The 24746-nt window shown below is 38.0% G+C and overlaps 1 protein-coding gene and 1 pseudogene across 1 annotated transcript; one reads left to right on the top strand and one right to left on the bottom strand.

Annotated features, from left to right (window-relative positions):
• The first annotated feature begins 7043 nt into the window (after positions 1-7043).
• Positions 7044-9037, top strand: LOC145088805 (pentatricopeptide repeat-containing protein At2g22410, mitochondrial pseudogene; annotated as a pseudogene).
• LOC145088806 (L-idonate 5-dehydrogenase-like) lies at positions 8962-10858 on the bottom strand. Its single transcript, XM_079027215.1, has 6 exons — positions 10592-10858; positions 10382-10449; positions 10058-10294; positions 9705-9995; positions 9416-9603; positions 8962-9340 (listed from the first exon to the last, which is right to left on the bottom strand). The coding sequence occupies exons 1-6, from the start codon at positions 10707-10709 to the stop codon at positions 9148-9150; spliced, it is 1095 nt and encodes a 364-aa protein (XP_078883341.1). The 5' UTR covers positions 10710-10858; the 3' UTR covers positions 8962-9147.
• Between the last annotated feature and the right edge of the window lie 13888 nt (positions 10859-24746).

Raw genomic sequence — 24746 nt, forward strand, 5'->3', positions numbered from 1 at the left:
AGATCCGGCCAAGATAGAGGCCGTGATGCAGTGGGAGGTTCCGAAGTCTCCATCTGAGATTCGGAGCTTCCTAGGGTTGGCAGGGTATTATCGGAGATTTATTCAGGACTTCTCCAAGATAGCAGTGCCACTCACCCGACTGACCAAGAAGTCGGTGGTATTTCGTTGGGGGCCTGAGCAGCAGGCAGCATTCGAGACCCTCAGACAGAGATTGTGCGAGGCTCCAATCCTTACCTTGCCAGAGGGAGTAGAGGACTTCGTAGTCTATTGTGATGCCTCGATCACAGGTATGGGAGCAGTTTTGATGCAGCGAGGTCATGTGATAGCTTATGCCTCGAGACAGTTGAAGCCTCACGAGGCTAATTATCCTACCCATGAATTGGAGCTGGGGGCAGTTGTGTTTGCCCTCAAGATTTGGAGGCATTACCTTTATGGGGTCCGTTGTACTATTTACACGGATCACAAGAGTTTGAGGTACCTTATGGATCAGCTGAGTTTGAACATGAGGCAGAGGAGGTGGTTGGATGTGCTAAAGGATTATGATTGTGAGATCCTTTACCACCCAGGGAAGGCCAACGTGGTGGCGGACGCCCTGAGCCGCAAAGTATCGGCGGCCCCTATCAGAGATCTATGTTTGAGGATGACAGTGATCACTCCGTTGTTGGAGCGGATCAAGGAGACTCAGATGGAGGGCCTCAAGGAGGAGATACAGAAGTGTGAGAGGATCGTGGGCCGAGTAGCCTCGTTTGATTATGATAGTCGTGGTTTGATGACGCTTCACGGGAGGGTGTGGGTACCGTACTGGGGTGGAGTACGGCAAGTGTTGATGGATGAGGCTCATAAGTCTCGGTTTTCTATCCACCCAGGGCCGACGAAGATGTATCGAGATCTTCGACCTGATTATTGGTGGCCCTGCATGAAGCGGGATGTCGCCTGTTACGTCGAGAGATGCCTGACCTGCCGGAAGGTCAAGGCGGAGCACCAGAGACCTCACGGCAGGATGCAGCCGTTAGACATTCCCGTGTGGAAATGGGAGGACATCACCATGGATTTTGTCACCAAGCTTCCCCGGACCGCACGTGGAGTGGATTCGATATGGGTAGTAGTGGATCGGTTGACGAAGAGTGCTCATATTATCCCGATCCAGGAGAGTATATCGGCGGAGAAGTTAGCCGATATCTATGTGCGAGAGATTGTGGCACGTCATGGAGTGCCGGTATCGGTGGTGTCAGACCGAGATGTCCGTTTCACATCCAGGTTCTGGAAGCGGTTCCACGACGAGATGGGTACTCGTCTCCATTTCAGCACCGCTTTCCACCTTCAGACAGACGGGCAGAGCGAGAGGACGATTCAGACTCTCGAGGATATGCTTAGGGCATGTGTCCTAGATTTCGGTGGCAGTTGGGATACGTATCTTCCGTTAGCGGAATTCTCGTATAACAACAGTTATCATGCGAGCATTGATCGACCTCCCTTTGAGATGCTGTATGGGAGGAAGTGTCGGACCCCGATTTGTTGGGGCGAGATCGGTCAGCGGGTCATCGGGAGCACGGAAGTGGTGCTCAAGACGACTGAGTTGATCCAGCAGATCCGTAGTAGACTGCAGACTGCTCAGAGTCGGCAGAAGAGCTACGCCGATAGGAGGCGTTCGGACTTGGAGTTCCAGGTGGGGGATATGGTCCTTCTGAAGGTCTCACCTTGGAAGGGTGTCATCAGGTTCCGGAAGAGGGGCAAGTTGGGCCCCAGATTTATTGGTCCTTTCAGGGTTTTGGCCCGGGTGGGTCGGGTTGCTTATCGGTTAGATCTTCCTGAGGAGCTTAGTCAGATCCACAACACTTTCCATGTGTCTCAGTTGAGGAAGTGTTTGGTGGATGAGTCAGCAGTCGTTCCCCTAGAGAATATTTAGGTTGATAGTAGCCTGAATTATATCGAGAGGGCGGTCGCGATTCTGGACCGGAAGACCAAGACCTTGAGGAACAAGGTAATTCAGTTAGTGAAGGTGTAGTGGCAGCACCGGAAGGGATTGGAATGGACGTGGGAGGCTGAGGAGGAGATGAGGGAGCATTACCCAGAGATATTTGCAGATTCAGCCGTAGCAGACTTCGAGGACGAAGTCTGAGATAAGTGGGGGAGAATTGTAACGACCCGTTTCCGGTATGATAATTCCTTGGTTTTTATTTTTTTAAGTTTTATAGGAGGGACTCGACGAGTTCATAGCCTGACTCGCCGAGTAGGGTCGGGATTTCGAGCACTTGTTAGCTGGCGACTCGGCGAGTCCATATTCTGGACTCGGCGAGTCTGTCCGTCTGGGAGAAACCCTAAATCCCCGGGTTGCCCACTATTTAAGCCACCTTATAGCCCCCAATCTCGCCTCCTTCACCCTCAAAAGCTGTGAGAAAACCCTAATTCGTTCTTGAGTGATTCTAAGTGATTTTTGTGTGCTATTGTGAAGGCTTGAAGAGGGAGAAGAAGAAAGGAACAAGGAGAAGGATTGTAGAGCAGAGATTCAAGGGAAAGCAAGAGCTCTTTGAGGTATTCTTCAGTTTTCCTTCTCTGTTATGCCTTAAAACCCTTTCTAGATCTTGTTAATGCCTTTATCAAAGCTTTATGTTGATATGGAAGCTCTCTTATGCCGAGATAACCTTAGATCTGTTCATTTAGGAGTTGAAGAGCCCAGATCTATTGCCTTTATGGTGTTATTTTGCATATTAACCCTAGATCTACCCCCTTTTAAGCATCTTTTAGCCTTTATTCCCTTGTTCATGTGTTTGTACACGTAAAGTTAGAAACTTTACGTGGTAAATCAGCTTATTGGACTCAGATCTATCATTTGTATGTTTTGGATTCGAGAAGAATCGAGTGTAGAATAGTTGCATGGCGGTGACTCGGCGAGTCGGAAGAACGACTCGTCGAGTCGAGTCGCGAGTCCCCGATTTCTTCCTTTTGAGCAGTGTCGAGTGGGACCAGTGAGTAGTGGAGTGGACTCAGCGAGTTTGAGGGTAGACTCAGTAATGGAGGGACTCGGCGACTTGTTCATACAACTCGGCGAGTCCAAGGCAATCTTCTTACACTCAAGAACAACTCGTCGAGTTGTTCATAGGACTCGGCGAGTCGGATGAAGATTGTCTGAGTTCTTGGATCGGGAGAGTACTCGTCGAGTATGCCATACTCGACGAGTAGCAGCGAGTAGGGTCGAGGAGTGAGATTAGGGACTCGGCGAGTTGGCGGCCCAACTCGGCGAGTCAGGTCAACTGTGGGTTGACTTTAACTGAGAGTTGACCTTGACCAACAGTTGACTTTGACCAAGGGTAAAAGAGTCATTTTACCCAGTGCAGTGTTTAGTATTTGATTGAGTGTGTTTATGGACTTGTAGTCGGGGAGATACCGGAGCAGCAGCAGTTAGCCCTCAGAGCTATTCACTCAGCAGCCAGTTCACGAGGTGAGTTTCCCTTCAGTAGGAACGGGTCTACGGCCACAATGCCGGCCCGTTTAATTATCAGTAGTTCCAGACTTTGGTCTGATGCAGTAGCTAGAGTGCTTGATGTCTTTATGATTCAAGCATATTTGTGTTATGTGTTCCGGACTTCGGTCCGATGCAGTATGCAGTATGTGTGATTATAATAGTTGTTATGTGTTATGCTATGTCATGATCAGTCAGTTCCGGACTCCGGTCCGATGCAGTTAGTTCCGGACTTCGGTCCGATGCAACCAGTTCCGGATTTTGGTCCGATGCAGTTAGTTCCGGACTTCGGTCCGATGCAGTTAGTTCCGGACTCTGGTCCGATGCAGGGGACAAGGTCCCAGTCAGTTCCGGACTTCGGTTCGATGCAGCTAGTTCCAGACTTCGGTCTGATGCAGTGGGCAAGGCCCAATATGTGCTTTATATGTATTGTATGGTATGTGGTAGTTTGGGGAGCTCACTAAGCTTCGTGCTTACAGTTTTAGTTTTGGTTTCAGGTACTTCCGCTAGCAGAGGGAAGAGCTCGGGATGATGGCATCGCACACACCACAACTTCAACTTTTATCCTGGGAGTTGATTTAGTTTGTGATTTTTATATGACATGGATATGATACAGTTTCCGCACAGTGTTGTTTTTATTATGTTTGGGATACATCACGTATGGTTTTTATGATATGACACTCAGATTATGGTTTTTGGTTATATTGAAAAATGAAATTTTTGGGTCGTATTTTTGGGTCGTTTCACCGACATAAAATCTTGGGAGGTGATAATGATCCTATGCCTCGTTGTTTTTATTGATTTGAATGTGAAATTATAATATTGGTGATGGTAATACGAATACAAATGTAGTAGTAGAGTTAATTGTGTCCGTAGTGTGTGTATTACAGATGTATTTATAGTCTAGATAATAACCATAATCCCGATATTTTCGGGATCCTCTTGAATGAGTATATGCACGTTGTCTGACTTGGTATTCCCGGATCTCAAGCCTAGTTGAAGCGATTCCTCGTTGAGAATGAGTCATATGTTGACCTTTCTACACATCATGTGAGAAAAAGAAATATAAATATATCCGTTAGAAGTGTTAGGGAATAATAATAATGGTCAGGATCCTAAGAAGTGTTCGGAATCTTGAAAGATATTTAAGATTTTGGATCCTGAGTAGGGCTGAGGATCTTGACCCTAATAATAATATAGGTAAGTTTATATAATCGTTATTTTTATAAAGCGGTTTATAAACATTTTTTGTATACGAAAAATGTAAAAAGGTTTGTTACACGTGAATAAGATTAATATAAATTAGGTATAAAATTATTTATTTTAATAAGACTAATATATAAGCTAACTGGAATCCAAAATAGGTGTCAAGTTATACATAAGTTAATGTGAATCCGTATAACTAAAAAATGAACAAAGGTTCTAAAAACAAAAAAACAAAAAATAAATAAGAAACTCGAAAATATTACAATTAATTTCACCTATGTATAACTTGACACCCGTCTTGGATTTGGACTAACTTATATATTAATCTTATTAGAACAAATAATTTTATATAGAGTCTATATAAATTATATTCATGTTTAACAAATATTTCTACTTTTTTTATAAGAAATGTTTATAAAAATTTTTACAAAAATAATAATTAAATAACCTTATCTATATTATATAATTAAATATTTGAATTAAAAAATAATAATTATATAATCTTATCTATATTAAACGAACAAAAAGAAAAAGGAATACATGATTATAAATGAATTATGTTACCAATTATTATTACATTAACCATGAAATCTTTAATAAATAAAAATAGAAAAATATATATTAAAAAATATATTCGAACAAAACGTCAAAAAAATTATAAAGGATCAATATATAAAAAAGAATCATAAAAATATAAATAAATAAAATAACAAAATTACATAAATGGTCCCTAGAACAAATTACATATGAAAGGTAAAATATGTCATTTCCTTAACAACAACAACAACAAAAAATAAATAAATAAATAAATAAATTTAAATGTGGAAAGGACCTTCGTATCCAAAATTCCTCAAAAGGATCTACAACGGTTTTTTTCAACCACAGAGACCAAATATATATATATATATATATATATATATATATATATATATATATATATATATATATATATATATATAGTAAATTACACGAATGGTCCCTATGGTTTGGGGTAATTTGCACGTTTGATCCCTAACTTATTTTTTTAACTCGGAAGGTCCTTACTGTTTGTTTTGTTACACACTTGGTCCCTATTGTTTGTTTTTGTTACACGTTTGGTCCATATTTTAGCTAAAAAGACTTTTATTTAAATATGTAAAAATGGTGGGGTAGGTAAGATAAGATGAATGGTGTAAGATTGGGGGTGTGTTTGTTAAAATAATTCAAAAAATCAAGGGCAAAATAGTCTTTTTAGGTAAGTCATGGACCAAACGCGTAACAAAAATAAAAAGTAGGGACCTTCCGAGTTAAAAAAATAAGTTATGGACTAAGCATGTAAATTACCGTAAACCATAGGGACTATTCGTGTAATTTACTCATATATATATATATATATAAAGGTAAATGATTCAATTTTTTGAGTTTTATCAAAATATTATCATGTCCAAAACTTTAATATTTCAATTATATTAATTTTATTTTGGGATAGCTTTTATATCATATCAAACATATACAATTAGGAAAAAAAGCATATTTCAAACAAAATATATTAGGCTAGTAGGATTGGTGTAAGTTTACCACAACTCACATAAGTTTTCTTCACCTCCATCTTATTTTACAATTATGTTTGCCAAAATAAGAGAGAGGCCTACTGCAGTCTTCCTAAAGATTTTGGGCTTCTTGCTACACACACAGAGAGATTTTCTAGCCGAGCTTAGCTTTAAAGCTCATTAGGAATAATGTTTGCCATAGCCTTTGTAGTAAAGCACATGCCAAATCGCACCCATACCCTTAAACATCATGAACATAGTTAAGGATAACCGAAGGTGTCTAAAATCCAAAAAACATATCTAAAATTTCAAAGAATAATACTTAATTTTATTAAAATCTACCAAAAAATAAATATCTTATAAATAGTATATTATGATACAAATATATAAAAGAATATAAGTTCTTTTTTAATAAAGATAACATTTTGGTTGCGGTGATTCGGTAATACATGTGAAAGATATGATAAATAATTTATTGACTCATATTTAAATAATGACACTACTTAGCTCTAATATTCACGGAGATTCGCTCGTAGTGACTCCAAAACATGAAACATAGTCTCATGTTTGCAGTGAAAATTAGTGGTACGTAAAAATTGACCCAAAACCCTCTAGGGAAGTTCCTATAAAAAAAAGGTCAAACTATTCATCGTGATTCTTCTAAATATTGATGTGGTTATTTTATAGATGCGTTAATTTTATCATTTTATGATTATACTTTAAATGAGAGCTGATTCGTACACAATAATTTTTTTCCATATATAACAATTAACACAACAATTAATGCTTTAAAATGTTGAATTTTATGAATGGAAAAAAACTGTTATAAAATACCGACTTTCCCACTTTGAATAGTAACCTGAAAATGGCAGGCACCTTCATGTTTTCTTCTCAAGTCCAAATCCCCCTCTTTCTTCTTTCATCCTCGGAGAGAAACATTCACCACAAGTGCCATCTTTATCTCATATCTTCAAGCACAACACCAACTATCTTCCACTCAAGTGATCATCAACCAACCAACGAATTATAAACCCTAAATCAACGTGTCACTATTCGACTACCAACAGTGAGTCTATTTTAACTTAATGAAGACGTAAATTGCAACTTCCCCTGTTTCAGAGAGCCCTGATTGAATCTTGTGTTGATGGAGAAATTGGTATTCGCTAAAGAGCTTCACGCTCGGTTGATTAAAACTCATCTCAACACTGACTCATCATCGATATTTCCTGTAATCCAATCCTATTCTCTTCAGCCAAGTAAATTGCAGAAAACCCTTTTCATATTTGACCAAATTGAAAGACCCACTTTATCTATTTGGAACATTCTGATTCGATGCGTCGCGCAGAGCGATCGTCCTGTTTTTGCACTTCATTTGTTTGATGAAATGCGCGACCGTGGATTGATAGGAAATAACCTGACCTCTATCTATGTTTTAAAAGCTTGTGGTCGTGCTCAAGATGCTAGCTATGGAGGGAAAATTCACGCACATTCGTTTAAGATGGGGTTCAGATCGTATCTTTATGTTTGCAACTCACTAATTCATATGTATGCTTCATGCAAGCGGTTGGAATGTGCGAAGAGAGTGTTCGATGAAATGCCTGAGAGAGACTTGGTTTCTTGGAACTCCATGATTTGTGGGTATAGTCAATCTAACAGATATAAAGAGGTTTTACGTCTTTTTGATCTTCTCCAAGAAGCTGATCTGATCGCTGATTCAGTAACAATGGTGAAGGTTATATCAGCATGCATCAACATAGGTGACAAGAACATTGGATTGTCCATGGCTAAGTACATTAAAGATAATACCATTAAAATGGATGTTTACCTTGGAAACACTTTAATCGATATGCATGGAAGACATGGTTCAATGGATTTAGCTCGTGAAGTATTTGATGAAATGGAGGAACGAAATGTGGTTTCCTGGAATGCCATGATCTCAGGTTATGCAAAAGCAGGCGACTTGACCGATGCACGGAAGCTATTTGATAAAATGCCAAAAAGAGATGTCATTTCATGGACTACTATGATCACTGCTTACTCTCAAAGTTCTCAATTCTCTGATGCATTAACTCTCTTTATCGACATGATGAACACAAACATTAAACCTGATGAAATCACAGTTGCTAGCGTGCTCTCTGCTTGTGCTCATCTAGGCTCAATCGATATGGGCAAATCCGTCCATGACTACATTTGTAAAAACAACATAAAACAGGATTTATACGTTGGGAACTCTTTGATCGATATGTACTGTAAATGTGGTTCAACAGAGAAGGCATTGGAAGTGTTTGGAGAAATGGAACACAAAGATTCAGTTTCCTGGACCTCAGTCATTTCAGGACTTGCTGTGAATGGAAATGCCAATTACGCCCTTGACCTCTTCTCCAAGATGAACACTAAGCCAACTCATGGAACATTTGTAGGGGTGTTGCTTGCTTGTGCTCATGCTGGCATGGTGGATAAAGGTTTGGAGTATTTTGAGAGCATGAAAAGGGAGTATGGATTGCATCCAGAAATGAAACATTATGGATGTGTGGTTGATATGTTGAGTAGATCAGGTGATGTTGAAAGAGCATATGAGTTTATGAAAGAAATGCCAATGGATCCAGATGTGATAATATGGAGGATGTTACTAGGTGCTTGTAAGCTTCAAGGAAACATAGTCATAGGAGAGATTGCCACTAACAGACTCCTTGAATTGGATCCTGATAACAGCGGGAATTATGTTCTTTCATCAAACATTTATGCAACTGCTGAGAGATGGGATGATGCTATGAAAATGAGAAATTTATTAAAAAAAGGCCATGTGTTCAAACCATTAGGCTGGAGTTCTACACAAGTTTAAGACAATCTCGGATACAAAACATACATTACAAAAGTATACATATAAGAAAACTTAATGTAATATTTATTGTCTAGTCCCTATACAAGACAACATACTTTAACAAATCAGCCTCAAAGATTAAACATAACCTTAATTGCATTACCACCCTGAGCACTTGTTTCAAATGCTTTCTCCACATCTTGTTGTGTAAACTTGTATCTGTTAGTTATAAGTGGCATCACATCAATCTTTTTGGTTCTCAGAAGCTCGATACATAGTGGCCATGTGTTTCTGTATCTAAATATCCCAATAACATCAATTTCCCTGTCATCAAACATTCATGTCATCAATTTCTCTCTCTGTGTGTGTGTGTGTGAAGTAAAATGTAAATGAAAGAACCTTGAAGCTGCAGCAACCAAAGGGATGGTCATCTGAGTTTGTCCCAATCCCACAAGGCAGACTTTACCACCAGCCCGGGTGGCATTCAGAGCCGTTGACATTGTTTTATCAAACCCAACACAGTCAAAGCTTATGTCCACACTCTCACCCATGGCTTCAAAAATCATTGTTGTTTCCTTTTCTATATCCTGTCCAATAAAATAAACAAACGTACATTAATTAAAGACTTGATAATTTATTTAAATATAATATCTTGAAATTTTTCTTTAAAAAAAAAAAAAAAAAAAACCTGGATGTTTTTTGAGACTTGAATGGTGGCATCTGCACCAAGGTCCTTTGCGAATGATAATCGAAGTTCATCGACGTCAGCAACTATGATTTTGGGTGCTCCAAATGCACGGGCTGCCAGCATGGTTACAAGCCCAATAGGCCCAGCTCCAAAGATCAACACTTTAGTATCTGGGCTCACATTGGCCCTTCTACAAGCATGTACACCAACGCTAAGTGGCTCACACATGGCACCTTCTTCCAGGCTCACATTATCAGGCAACTTAAACACCAGATTTTCAGGATGAATCACCTGTGAATTATTATTCTTTAGATATATTCTGCATTTAGCAACAGGAGATTAACTAGGTTTACCTGATTTGCAAGAGCGCCGTTGGTTGGGGGAGAACCGAAGAACTTCATCTTTTTGCATAAATTGTAGCTTCCATTTTTGCAAAGATTACAGCTTTGGCAACTGATACCAGGCTCCAGGGCTACTCGATCACCCACTGCTACACTTTTCACGTTGTGCCCGATTTCTTTGATGATTCCAGCACATTCATGTCCGATTACCATTGGTTTTTTCACTATGAAATTCGCAACTCGCATGTTCTAAATAATCAAATCGTAATCGATGAACTGAATTGATTAAGCATCTGTCTGGGATACGAATTAGAAGGGAGGTTTACGTTTACGTACCTTGAAGTGATGAACATCACTCCCACAAATTCCGAGAGCCTTGATCTCGACTTTTACATCGTTAGGGCCTAAATCGTTAAACAGAAATCAAGTGTAAGAAGATTCTGTAGAATGTTTTACCCTGTTTGCATCTTAAGTTTTGTAATTGGAGTGTAGAGTATTTTGATTCAATTTTTGTTGCAGGTGAAATGATTGGGAAAGAAGAAGAACCTAGAGGAGGAAGATGATAAGGTTGAATTTGCAGGTACTTGATTCCAAGAAGCCAAGCTGCCATGTTCGTTTCTTCACCACCTTGATTCTCATTCTCTTGTGTGTGGCTGTGCATCATCTTTCAGAAAGCAGCAGTCCAACTGTCGAAGTTGATTAGTGGTTGGTTTGATTTGAAGTTTTGGACATGATAAACCTTTTTCTCACGACTACTAATCATTGAGACGAAAAATCAAAAAGTACACGAGAATAATGTGTACCTCATCTCCAGCTCCACTGTAAAACAGAAAGTAAGCTCATTGATATTTTATTTTGGCTATAATAATATTACAACAAATATAAAATAGCATAATTTATTATTTTATAATAAATTTTATTTTAGAGATTAATTTATTACATAAGTTTAAAAAAAAAAATTAAAATACTAAGCTTTAAACTTTTGAGAAATTTGAATTTATAAGAAAAGTAAGAAAAATATTAAATTATTATAATTGAAGTGTATTTTTCTCTTTTAAATTAAAAAAAATAATAATATAGATAAATAAACAAAGAAAACTAATCGGACATTAATTTAGAAATTTTGAAATTAAAAAGAAATTTTTTTAATAAAATTGATATCATACGACTAGTTGACTAAGGAAAGAAATTAAAGAATATACGAGAATTAGATATATCTATTCTAATAAATAAATATGTTTTTTTGTCATATGTCAGGCTCATTTAATTTGTCAAATGTCATTTTATAGTTATTTTGAATTAATTTATTTTGTATATGTCATTTGATTGGTTTTTTTTATGTTTTAATAAATTTCACCTAATACTTTAATGTAATAAATACAGTAAATGTAGTAATAAATTAATATCATTTTTATTACTGAATTTATCTTCTTATTTCAAAATTCTCAAATTATAGCTTATTGGTTTATTTATTTAAATTTAAAAGATAAACAAATCAATTTTAATAATTCATTATTTTTCTTATTTTTTTATAAATTCAAAGTTCTTAAATATTTAAACCTTTATATTTAATTTTTTTTAATTAACTCATATAATATATGGATCTTATACCTAATATGTTATAAATCCAAACCTATTTTTTCATATTAATTTAAAGTGGACCAGTTACATTAATATGTTTAAGAGAATAGTTAAATTCACCATTTCATCCAATTTGGGACAATGTTCTACTTAATTAAATCCCAACAATAACAAATGAAAGGATAAATTAGTTTTTTGTAGATTATGATACTATATGTTTTCGATATTCTTAATCTATAATCTATAATCTACTAATAAAAATCAGATAAAATTCTTTTTTGAAAAACAAAGAGGTCTCAAAGAACCCGAGATAGACGCTAATAAAAGTTGATGATATTATATACTTTTTGATAAGCGTAAATTAACAGGGATCCGGATTTTCACAATAAAAATTGTATGAAAATGTAAAAGAAAAAGTTATAAAAAAAAAATTATACCGTTGCAAAAGTATGAAATTCCCTAACCCCGAGCTTCATTTATGGCGTCTCATCGCACTTTTACCACCTCATCTCCCCTGTCAGTTATCGGCCGTCGGATAGATTAACTACAATCGCCGACCTCTCTTCCATCCTCACGTGGCCACCGGAGAAGACGTTGTCGCTCTAATGTCACCGTCATAGATCGTCTCTCCCATCTACCCTATAAATGTCGGTCTACTGCTTGTCCATGTCAACGGGAAGACGCTGCCACTTATGACTTATCTCGCATCTCCTCTTTGACTGCCGGTCTGATCCCATCTTCATGTGGCCATCGGAAAAAGAAGCCACCGCCCACCGGTTTTATATTACTGTCATAGATCATATCTCTCATCTCCCTTGTCATTACCGGTATCTCTCCTAATACACGACTCACCCCGATCTGTCTAAGTCACCACCGTCGCTTGTGTTAGCCCCATTTTGTTATCATCATCCTAACTTCAAAACTGGTAAAGTTATTCTTAATTGCAAAAAATATTGCCAGATTGATATGTATGCGATGAACAAATATATTGTTAAAAATGTTGCAGCCAAACAAATATTTTCTTATAACATGGTTGCATTGGATTTGGATTTTGTTTAACTTTTTTAGTGTTCCGATGTACAAAATTTTATTAGAACGCTTCTGTTTCAACTTTTATGTTTTATATAACATAAAGGAACTAGCTATGAATTTTTTACTAAATTAATCGTTAGGAAGGAGTCCTAATAATGGTGACGGTGGTGCACGGTTGGAGATCTTGGAGAGGTGGGGAGTACGTGAAATATGGTTAATTTTTCATTTTACCATACGTTAACGGAAAAAAATAAACATCAAGAGAAAATATGCAATAAATGTAACCTTTAGGGACATTCCAAGCTAAAAAGAAAAATTAGAGTCTAATCGTTCAAATTGCCTAATAATTTACTCAATAAATCTCACTTTAGGGACATTTCAAGCTAAAAAAAGTAGGGTTTAAGGCTATCCGGTATCCTTACAACATATATAGGCATGAAAACAATTTCATACCATCAAATACCCTTTCACAACAAACTCACTATACATTTGGTATGGTAGTGAACAACCAATGAAGAAGAGAGAGGGAAAGAAAAGGAAGAGAGATAGACACAAATGCGTTGGTGATCTTCCGTGGTGGCCACCACTCCACAACACATCCATTATGCTTTAAGGTAGGGGTGGAATTGGTACGGTACCAATTCATTTTTCTCTAAACCGTGTACCGTACCAACTATAATTGGTATAAAAAAATTTCTACCGGTACCGTACCAAGTATACTTGGTACCAATTTATTTGGCTACCAACATGTTTGGTTGGTATAAATTGATAATGGTATATACCAACTTTTTTTAATTTTCTATTGTAACATTTAAAAATAAGAAAAGACATATGTTTAGTATAGAAATTAGTTACGTAGTTCTTTTTGTTTACAAAAGAATTCTACTAAAATAAAGACATCGAGATTTTAGTGTTTAGTATAGAAATTAGTTACATAGTTCTTTTTGTTTACAAAAGAATTATACTAAAGTAACGTTTTAATTTTGTGATTTAACGTGGTAATAACTATCGACTAATACAATCAAATGACTAATATAATGTTATTAAAACTGTAAACATGAAACACAATTAATAGTTGAACTATATGATTTCATTTATTTATATATATATATATATATATATATATATATATATATATATATATATATATATATATATAATAAATTGGTTGGTACGGTATTACCATGATATTCAAATTTTTGTACCATTATCATACCAACATTGATCATTGGTACGGTACTACCAACCAAACATGTTGACTACCAAATATATTGGCTACCAAGTTTATTGGTTCGGTTAGTAACATGTTGGTTGGTTTTTCGTGGTACAATTTTGTCAGCCCTACTTTAAGGTGGTGTTCAATAGTGGAAATCCCTTCCACATAGGATACCTACGCGTGATGAAACCTCCATACCGAATGGCCTAATTGTGCAAATCGCCTAATAATTTACTCAAGATATTATTAAATTCTTTGATTATTTTATAGATTTTACAAAAAAAAAAGGTCCCTTCAATTTAATGTGTTTGTTATTAGATAATGATTTGAGAGGGTAACGTATTTTAACTTTTGATCACATTTGGTCACTAAACTTTTTTTCATGATATATTGACCCATGAACTTGTTGAAACGTGTAAATATTACCCTTATGACCGCTTTTGGCCGGTCATAAGGGTAAAATGTGAACAATTTCAAATAATTCAAAGGTAAATCAAGCACAAAAAACAAATTCAATGACTAAATGTGAACAAAATTAAAAATTTGTTACCCTTTCATGTCATTATCCCATAAATAGTTCTAAATGTTATTAAGGATGAGCACAAGCGAGATATAGAGGCCACAAAAGTGAAGATGTTGTACTAATCGTGTGATATACCTTTATTGTATAAAGTACTAGAAACAACACTTAGAAATGCAGTAGGAGCAACTTCAATCACAAAGAAATTGAAAGACAAAAAAAATATGATGATTTCATATATATATATATATATATATATATATATATATATATATATATATATATATATATATACTAGGTACGTTTTGAGGCCCGTGCAAAACACGGCCCATGGAGGATAATTTGGGCACTTTTTGGATTGTCACATGTAATCGCTATTATATATAGGTAAGGAATTCCAAGCATATGGCTATTATTAGTAAGGAGATGGAAGTACATTGATATTATGGGCAAGGAAAGTATATCACATTGCTATTAGGGATAAGGAAATGAAATTACAATGGTATTACAAATAAATTATTTCTTAACAACCAACCAAGAATGAGAGTCGTGATGTCGGCCTCTGGTAACAAATAAGTTATTGTTTTATTGAAATCCACCATCGATTTCATATAATTCATAACATAACAAGTTGTTGGGGGAATATTACCACCATGTATAGATCTGGAAGTTTCTCCCTTTATAACATTCTGAAACTCTACAAATGTCTCGATGACTGCCGTGCATAGTCTAAGTATAACTCCCTCGTCATTCCCTGTTGTAGCTAAGATATGCACTCCCGATGCATTTTGTAAGTAGATTTTGTAAAGTAACAATTCCTCAATAAGATGAATTAAACGTACGACGATGTAGTACATTGATATGGAAGTATGATGTTGTAATACGAAAATAAATACATGGACGTCTTGAAGACTTATCAGTTAGACAGTTAATGCTTCTTCACAAAGTTTCTAACTCTACTTGAGACACCAATGGGCTGCAATGTAATAGAATAATGCCTAAAATTGATTAGCTTTGTCTCCTGTGTTGCGGTTAAGTAACACAATTTTCTGTCAGAATGAAAGTTTAACCTGCAGTATTTTGTATAACATTAAAGAAAAAAACAAATAATTCATCTAAGGCTATTGAGGTAAAACACAGTCTGATCCACTCACAGGCTGTCTAACAAAGTCTGGTCTGATTTGATCTAAGGCAGCATGTTAAATGTATGTTGTGATTTTGGAATTCTGGAAACGCCCGGTTGATCTGGTCAGATCTATTTGTTTAGACATTTTTTAAAGTAAATAACTCTATCTAACTTCATTATAAACTTGATATACATTATAAATTTCCTATAATTTATGATCTTTACATTTTTATAGAATGTTAAGCATTATGTATTTATTAATTAAAATTATAAAAACAAATGAAATGTATAACAATTATTAGAAAAAACAAGAACTACAAAAGGCATGGAATTACTAAAATATTTTTCAAGATGAAACAAAAATAAAAATGAAAAAAAAATATTGAAATATCAGTCCAATCCTGGTCCGGTCGAAAAAAAAATTGTTTTAGTGAAATGTCAGTCAAATGTGTGAAGAGATTTAGGTCCTGTGCTATATCTTTATCGTCTTATTTCACATGTTCTTATTCTGTGGTGCTATTTTTAATGTTTTTTTGTTTGTGAAGTATCACCGGAGGGTGTGGGAGGGACTCTTCCCTCACTTTTGGTGAGCCATACCCCTATTTCCCCCACTTTTCTTTCCCTCACCTAAAAGCCAAGGAATGGGTGGGTAGCTCTTCCCTCACTTTTTTTTGTTTTTAATATATTTCATACATATATTATACTCATTTTGTAGGGAATTAAAAACCATGAATTTTAATATATTTTTATATTCTTATAGTAGGTATATAGTTTTATAAATATTAAAAAAGATTATAAAAAAAAAAAAAAAAAACCTGGGCAATGAGAAGAGGAGAGAGAGTGCGGCACCCTCTCCCCCCACCTCTTTTCCCGCACTCCTTTCCCTCACCCACGGAGTGGTGTTCAAGAGGGGAGGGAAGCTTCCCTCACCCCACTCCGTCCGGCCTAAAGGAAGAAATCTGCCTAAACTTATGAGAGATAGAGGACTACTAAAACTTATATTAGGACATGATGCTTGAAATTTCCATTAACATATATAATAATGAAATATTCATCTCCTAAGTTAAAACATTGAATATTTTCCAAAATAAGTCTTATTTTAAACACCAGATTGTATATTTACAAATCACAAGCATAGCAACATGTTAAAGTTGATTCATTTTTTATTAACATAATGTTTATTTGATTCTTTTTTTTTTCTAATATATTCATATGATTCTTTGATCCATTACTGTTTTCCACAAAATTAACGAACTGCCAACCCTGCATTGCTTGATATCTTTTATACGCCACAACAGCCATGAAGAAGCTGAAAAAATCAAATTAAAAATGCACGTTGTTAACAGGTGAGAATTGCCAATATGCTATATTATGTTAAAAAGGTAAATCATTTATCAATAAAGAGACATTAGGCCAATCCAACCATTAACTAAAGGCAACAACAAAAAGATAAGTTGAGCCCACAATAATTATATTATCTAAAACAAAAAATGGGAGATTACATATCACGATATATAACTATATCACCACATAACAGTAGGTCTAATTGGACTAAAAAGGAATAGTAACTAAAAGAAGTATGAGACCAATACTACAAGTTATTTACACGTTTTTCTCATTGCAATTTGCATACTTGTCGAACACAACACTAAAAGTATATTCTTGAATAACAAAATATAAAAAAAACAATAAAAAATTCAAGAGAAGATTAAAGACAACAGTAGTTATCTGATAAGAGAGAAACCAAAAATTCAAAAGCCAGATAGTAATTGAAATGAATTTCATGTTAAATTCATTGAACTCGATGAAAAGTTTTGAAGGCTTGCAAATACCTCAACATTAGCATGTACGGTAAGTCGGTAACAGAAACATGATATACTTTCACATACTTTACAAAGCAATCCGCCTTTACACTGTAAAACAAAAGGGTTATTTTTTTAGCTTTTTTGTTTTCTTGAATATAAATTGGGGATATCACCAAAAAAGGTCATAACAATGAGACCAAAAGTTTCTTACATATGCTCAAACAGGTTGTTTCAATGGAATATCCTTCAGATAAAAAAATACATACACATAATATTTGTTTCCCTTTTCAGAAAGGAAACATTCAAACAGCAACAGTCGTGAAACAAATATGATATATCTTCAAAATACATGCTATAATTACAAAAAATTGAAATGAAATATAACAACAATAAGAGAAGAGCTAACCTCCACTTCTTTCATGAAGGGTTTTTGGCGAAGAGGGTTCTTCTTAAGACCTCTATTGATGTCTTCACCCAAACCCTGCAACAAAACCTTCTTTACAATATCTTCACACTACTAGAAAAACAGCCTTTTACGACGCTCATTGTGCGTCGTAAAACACTCAGACAACGCGCAAATGCGCGTCAAGAAAGGCCATGTCATAAAGAGAGACGACGCGTATTTACGACGCACGGTTATGGCACGCAATGCGTATCAAGGAAGGCCATGTCATAAAGGAAGACGACACGTATTTGCGTGTCGTAACCTTATGACGCGCGTGTTTATGGCACGCAATGCGTATCAAGGAAGCCCCTGTCAAGAAATGTCATGTCATAAATGAAGATGACACACATTTTTGCGTATCATAATTTTAAATGTTCTAAAAAACTATATATTTATATATTTATTAATTTTTAAATTAAATTTGCATTTAATGTCTCATAATAGAAATAAAATATCATATACAAAAAATACAATCCATTGCATAAAATTTAATGTCATACAATTCTATTTCTTACAATATCTAAATTTGCATCTAATGTATTCTATACATCAAATTCCAACTAAGTAAAGTTGCATCTTACCTTTCATAATTCTTTAAGATATATGGATAAGAAGTTGTACATTGGCCCATCTCACTCATGAATGACTTAGCCAAATTCAACTCCAAGTCTTTACTGCATCTTGCTGATAATGCTGCAAGATTTGAATCAAATGGCTTCATATTCCTTTCTTCCATCAACTTTACCTGATGCACAAAATACATGAAACAAACTACAAGGTCTTTATCCACTAAAATCAACAAAACATACAAATTGCAAACAAGAAATAAAACCTCAAATTTTGTTGCATCAAAGTTCAAACACATACCCACAAAGAACACTAGTTGTCCATGGAACAACCTTGCGATATTCTGCCCACACCTCTTTGTATTTATGTGCACATCTGGATTTGTCTCTTCTCTCTCGCCAGATCAGCAGAATCAGAAGATAAATTGGATAAAAATATGGAACTGGAGAACTGCAATCACATGCTTCATATTATAATATCATATATAGTAGTTGACTTTTCAAGTCAAAACAAATAAATTTAAATTTAAGTAGAATGGTATAATAAATAAATAAATTTAAATTTTTGCAAATTTACCTAATCACACAGGGTAAGCTGAAGGATAGTGCCAATAACAGATCTCCAAGGTAATTGCAATGCCTTGCTATTCCCCTTCGTAAATAATAATTAAAAAAATATATTATTGTGCATTTAAAAAGGTAGTAGGAATGAAACAAATAATGATTAGAAACTAAAATACTGATGAAATGTATGTATGTCATGCATAAGAAATGATATTATTATTATTATTGTAAAAATAAAACAGGAAAGGTGACTACTGACCTTAACATGTGTATTAGGAACAAAAGCAGCTTGGTCCCACGTTGTAGCAGTTGATGTTATCCTATATCCACCATTCCATCTTCTATGAATACCTTCACTTGGATACAAAAAGTCCAACTCCACAACCTGAATCAATTCACATCAATGTTTCGTGTGTTGAACCTTAGAAGCCAGCTATAAACCTGCTTCCATTGGTCCAAATGATGTGTAAATGACATATGGAACCATGGTATAATATTGTAAGCAAATCTAGTTAGTGCAAATGTACTAAAGTCTTTAGTTGTTGCTCAAACCATCATCCAAGGCTCCCATTATGAGAAACGTTATCAAAAAATGAAAACCCCTACAAAACCCAAATCAGGTCCAATCCAAGATTTAAATATATACTCCAAACCCTTTAAGTAAAAACATCAAAAAAATCAAAATCACCAGTTCAGAAATCAGAAGAATATATCAAAAAACAACAAACCAGTCAAGTAGAAGCACTTTTTGGAGCACCAGCATTCTTCATGGTATCTCTAGAAGTTGTTTTGTAACACCCAAAGTCTGGAAGGCCAAGAAAGGAAAGAAAAACCTAATTTTAAGGGACGACTCGGCGAGTCCAAGGAGGAACTCGGCGAGTTTGAGCGGGATCCGAGTCGAGGAGTAAGTGACCGACTCAGCGAGTCAGCCAAGGAGACTCGGCGAGTCTGGTCTAGGCGAGGAAAACCCTAAATCCGGGACTTGGAGCCTATTTAAACGTCTCATTCTCTCCCTTAGGGTTCCTTTACTGCCTCTTTCACCCAGAACATCAAACCCTAAGCCCCATTGTTGCTCATTCAAGCTTCCAAGCCATTTTTGGGTGATTTGAATGAAGAAGAAGGAGGGGAATCATTGAAGCTTCAAGGATTGGACTTAGATCTGAATATTAGGGAAACTTTCTGAGTTATTGAAGGTATTAAGTCGTTTCCCTCCTTTAGATCTATTATGGTTGTGAGTTTTGGGGGCTTTTTAGCCATGATTAGCTATCCTTTTGAGTTAGAAGCCAGATCTGAAGTTGCTACTTCGGATCTAAGCATATTATGGTCTTGAGAAGCATAAAGTATTTGTCCTTGAGTTGATTATGGAGCCTCCTTGCCTTTAACCCTAGTTTATGGTGTATTTAGCCTAGATCTCCTTCTCTACACGTAAAGTTTGCAACTTTACGTGAGGAATAGGCTTGGGAAGGGTAGATCTACAGTTTGGAGTCCATGCATGACTCAAAAGTCCTCTGCATGTATGAAGATTTGAATGGACTCGGCGAGTAGCATGAAGATTTGGAGGAACTCGACGAGTGGGATGAACAGCTCATCGAGTCGGATGAAGTTGGGCATGAACTCGGCGAGTTGGAAGAACAATTCGGCGAGTCTGTTGAAGGTTGTCTTGGACTCGGTGAGTCTGTTCTTGGAGTCGGCGAGTCAGGTCGCGAAACCCCAAACCCTTCGAGTTGAGACTCGAATCGGTGAGTCGAGTGGAGACTCATTGATTTGGACAGGTTAGGACTCGGGAAATCGGTAGACTCGGCGAGTCATGGACTGACTCGGCGAGTCGAGTTGCGAATGGAAGGACTCTGAACATATGAACTCGGCGAGTCAGTAGGGTGACTCAGCGAGTAGGGTTGACCTGGAAGGTTGACCTTGACCAAGACCTTGACTTTGACCAGAGTTGACTTGATTGTCTTTCGGGAGTCAATTAGACTCAGTGTTGCATTGATATTGGTAGCTCGGGGAGCGAGCGGAGCAGGAGTTCAGAGAGTTGTCGGGCAGCAGCTAATGGGATCATCAGTAGGTTCAGCCAGTGCAAGTGAGTTTCCCTTTTGTGTGAATGGGTCTACGAACACAATGTCGATCCATGTAGTTATGAGTAGAAGACCCGGGGGTTAGCCCTAGGCGCAGCATGCTAGTATGATATTCAAGACGAGGTCCAATGATAGCGGGCGGGTGCCCAAGGAATAGTTTATGTGATAGTTTATACTTGTTGTCTGTGTGATACTTGTATGTGCCTGGTAGGGAGGTGAGTGTGGGCGAGGTCCCGTAACTCACTAATAGCAGAGTGTGGATGGTGTTCCATATCTCATTAGCAGCAGATCAGGGGCGAGGCCTAAGTTAGGGAAGGAGTGAGGGTGGGTTGGGCCTGTACCTCACTATCAGCAGGAGTATGGACGGGGTTCCATGACTCATCAGTAGCAGGACAAGGGCGAGGCCCAGAGACAGGCGAGGCCTTAGGACAAGATCCGTTATTATGTGTTTAGCTTATGTGATGTGATATGTTTATGTGCTATTATATGTTAGCGGGCGAGGCCCTGTGACAGGCGAGGCCTAAGTGAAACAGATATGTATCCGAGCGGGGCTCGAAGCCAGGCGAGGCCTGGAGCGGCGGGGCCGTTGTATCGGGCGAGGCCCAGGATAGCAGGCGTGGCCTAGTATGTGCAGTATGTGGTTATGCATGGTATGTGGTAGGGTGGGGAACTCACTAAGCTTTGTGCTTACGGTTTTCAGTTTTGGTTTTAGGTACTTCCGGTAGCGGAGGGAAGAGCTCGGGGTGATCGCATGGCACACACCATAGATTAGACAGTCTGGGAATGTTTTACTCTAATAACGAACATGTGTTTTGGAAATTAATACTCTGATTATGTTTGGTTTGATGATTTTGCTTTAAGTAATGTTTTATTAAAAGAAAATTTTTAGTCTTGAATTTTGGGACATTACAAGTTGGTATCAGAGCCTTGGTTTGAGGGATTCGGGCATACTCTCGGGTGTTCCTGAACTCAAACTAAGGGGTCGGATAAAAAGTTTTCAAAAATGAGAAGACAGTTTTGTAAAAAGGAAGTTTTTAGAATGAAACAGTTTTAGAAAAGCAAAAGAATTCAGAAAGAAAAGAACTTTGAAAAGAGAAAAGGGGTGTGGTGCATGCAATCAGCCTATCTCAAGTAAGTACCCCAAAATACCCATACAAGTTTATATTACGATTATCAGTTAATAGAACAGCATGCTAGATTAGGACTAAGGATCTAGGGATGATGCCTTATGTGCCTGTTATATGTGCTTTTGAGCTGCATGATAGTGCTGATTAGACAGTAGTAGGATAGCCTGTTTAGGTTATGCCTGAGTTTATGATTTTGTGTGAGTCTATGAGTTTGTGTTGCATGCTAGTTCAGATTCTTGCTCTGTGGATATGATTGCTTGAGTATATTATGGTTAGATTTTCCCTTGTTTGAATGTTGCTTGCTTTGTGCATTGTGGGATTTTGAGTGATGGGAGTTAGCCATTAGGTGGATACGACACGTCACATGTGATCAGGGTTGAATAATCCCAGAATGTTGGATTTGGTCCTATTGCCCAGCTCTTGTTTGAGTCCAACCGTTGTAGGGACAAGTCTTTTACTTGAAGGATTATCTGAGCCTCGTCACATGTGATGGTATCCAGGTGATGGCTAATTGGCATCACAAGGAGACCTTCAGCAGCTGAGGACTGGTTTGAGTTGAGTCAGAGGTTTCCCTAGGGTAAGCCTAGGATGAGATAGTGTTGGGAGCAATAGTAGTGGATAAGGGACCTGGTGGAGTCGAAGCAATTCCTGAGGAAAGTACGGATAGATGTGGAAGGTAGTATGGGCCCATACTACTGAAAGCAGAGGATCCATACTCGATTCGGGAAAGGCCGAGACAAGATCGGGAACCTGGTAGGGTGTGTGTTTGGCCTCGCAGCAGTGATAAGTATTCTAATAAAGGATGTATTATATTTTCTTTCAGCATGGTGACGTTGCGAGAGAGACCAGTGAGCGGACCAGGCGCTGGAGAGGGATCAGGCTCGGGTTCAAGGCCGAGCAACTCGAGGAGCGGATGAGGGAGTTGATATCAGCTGAGGTTACGCGCAGCATACTAGACCAGACTCTTGTGATCTTTGGCATGGTCAAGGAGGGTATACTGGAGATTTTGGATGAGAGGCTAGGAGCCTTCCGTACTGAGATGATGGCTTTGATGGGAGCACGTACCTTGACATTTCGAGAGTTCAGGGCTTGCGGGGCACCAGATTATCATGGGGCTAGGGACCCCATCGCTAGCAGGAGATGGTTGGCTGATGTTGCCAACGCATTCCGTACGAGCCGGTGTCCTGAGGAGGACAAGGTCAGACTCGCTTCCTGTCTTCTGAAGGACAGAGCGAGGGATTGGTGAGAGGAGATTGGCCATGCTCTAGGGGATGATGCCGCGTTGGACGCGATGACTTGGAGCGATTTCTCGGCCAGGTTCAGGGCGGAGTTTTGCCAATTATTGAGGTGCAGCAGTTGGCACGGGAGTTTCAAAATTTAACGCAGACCACTGAGACTATGGCGGAGATCACCGCCAATTTCAGAGAGAGGGCTCTTCTTGTACCGCAGTATGTCGTGGATGAGGAGATGAAGAAGGTCCGATATCACGAGATGTTGAGGGCTGACATCAGGGAGTTCGTGAGCAGGTCCGGCTGTAAGACACTGGAAGTATGATTTCTCGGGCTAGAGAGACGGAAATTGATTTGGAGCAGATCCGGAGGAGGAAGCCGTATGAGGTTCAGGTAGCCGCAAGTTCGGGCAAATGGCCCAAGGGATCAGATTCAAGATCGAGGGATTTTCAGGACCGCAGCCGATGCGGGAAGTGTGGCAGGGCGCACAGGGGCGCGTTCCGGAGTGGTAGCAGTGGTGAGTCTGGCTGCTTCAAGTGCAGTCGGACTGGTCATTTCAGTAGGTATTGTACTGCTACCACCACACAGGGATCAGACTTGATTTGTTTTCACTGCAATCAGTGGGGCCACAAGAAGGCCCAGTGCCCCAGTTTGTTTTCAGCAGGATGGGTGATGGCACCTGCCCCTGCAACTTTGAGGATCACAGACGGCCGTCAGGGCCGTGCAAAGGCACATGCGATACGAGGCAGGGCTTTTTAGATGACTACCTTGGAGGCGCGAGCAACATCGGACGTTGCAGGTATGCGATTTCCGTTTTGAGTTCTTTTATTCGTGCATGATTATATTGTTATGGTTCTGCATCATTATCGGTATGAGTATTTTATTTTGTGCGGCTTGATCGTGATCGAGTTATATGCCATCTGCATACCTTGGATATTTGAATGATAGTTAAAGGATGTGCTCTATTGGGGAAGGTTGCTTAGGATGCAGTAACTGTAGCATGCCTGGGGGGAACTTGGTATGTCTCGCTAGTTCGGAGCCGTAAAATTTTGGAAATGGATTGGTTAGATCCCTAACTATGGTAAGCTTGGGGTTCCTCAGCAGGTTGGTTATGGAATGGTAGCGAGGATTGGGATTTCTTTTCGAGCATTGAGCAACAAGGGTTAAGCAGGATCGAAGTGGGGGAGAATCCTCCGAGCGTGCAAAGGTAAGAGCACGCAGATCCAGAATGAGTGTGCAGCCTCCGAGAAGGAAAAGAAGTGGTACAATGTTGATGGATTGAGGAGTTCAGGGTTAGGAGTTGATAAACTCCCCCTCAGCCAGTGCGTGTATTGGTGATGGTTAGTATGTGGTTGGGAATTCAGGTTGGAGGATCGCTTGTAGGACTCGAGTGAGTCAGAAGGAGGATCTTGAGA

Source organism: Lactuca serriola, chromosome 2 (genome assembly GCF_051521515.1).
Source record: "Lactuca serriola cultivar US96UC23 chromosome 2, Lser_US96UC23_V15, whole genome shotgun sequence".
Lineage (NCBI taxonomy): Eukaryota > Viridiplantae > Streptophyta > Magnoliopsida > Asterales > Asteraceae > Lactuca > Lactuca serriola.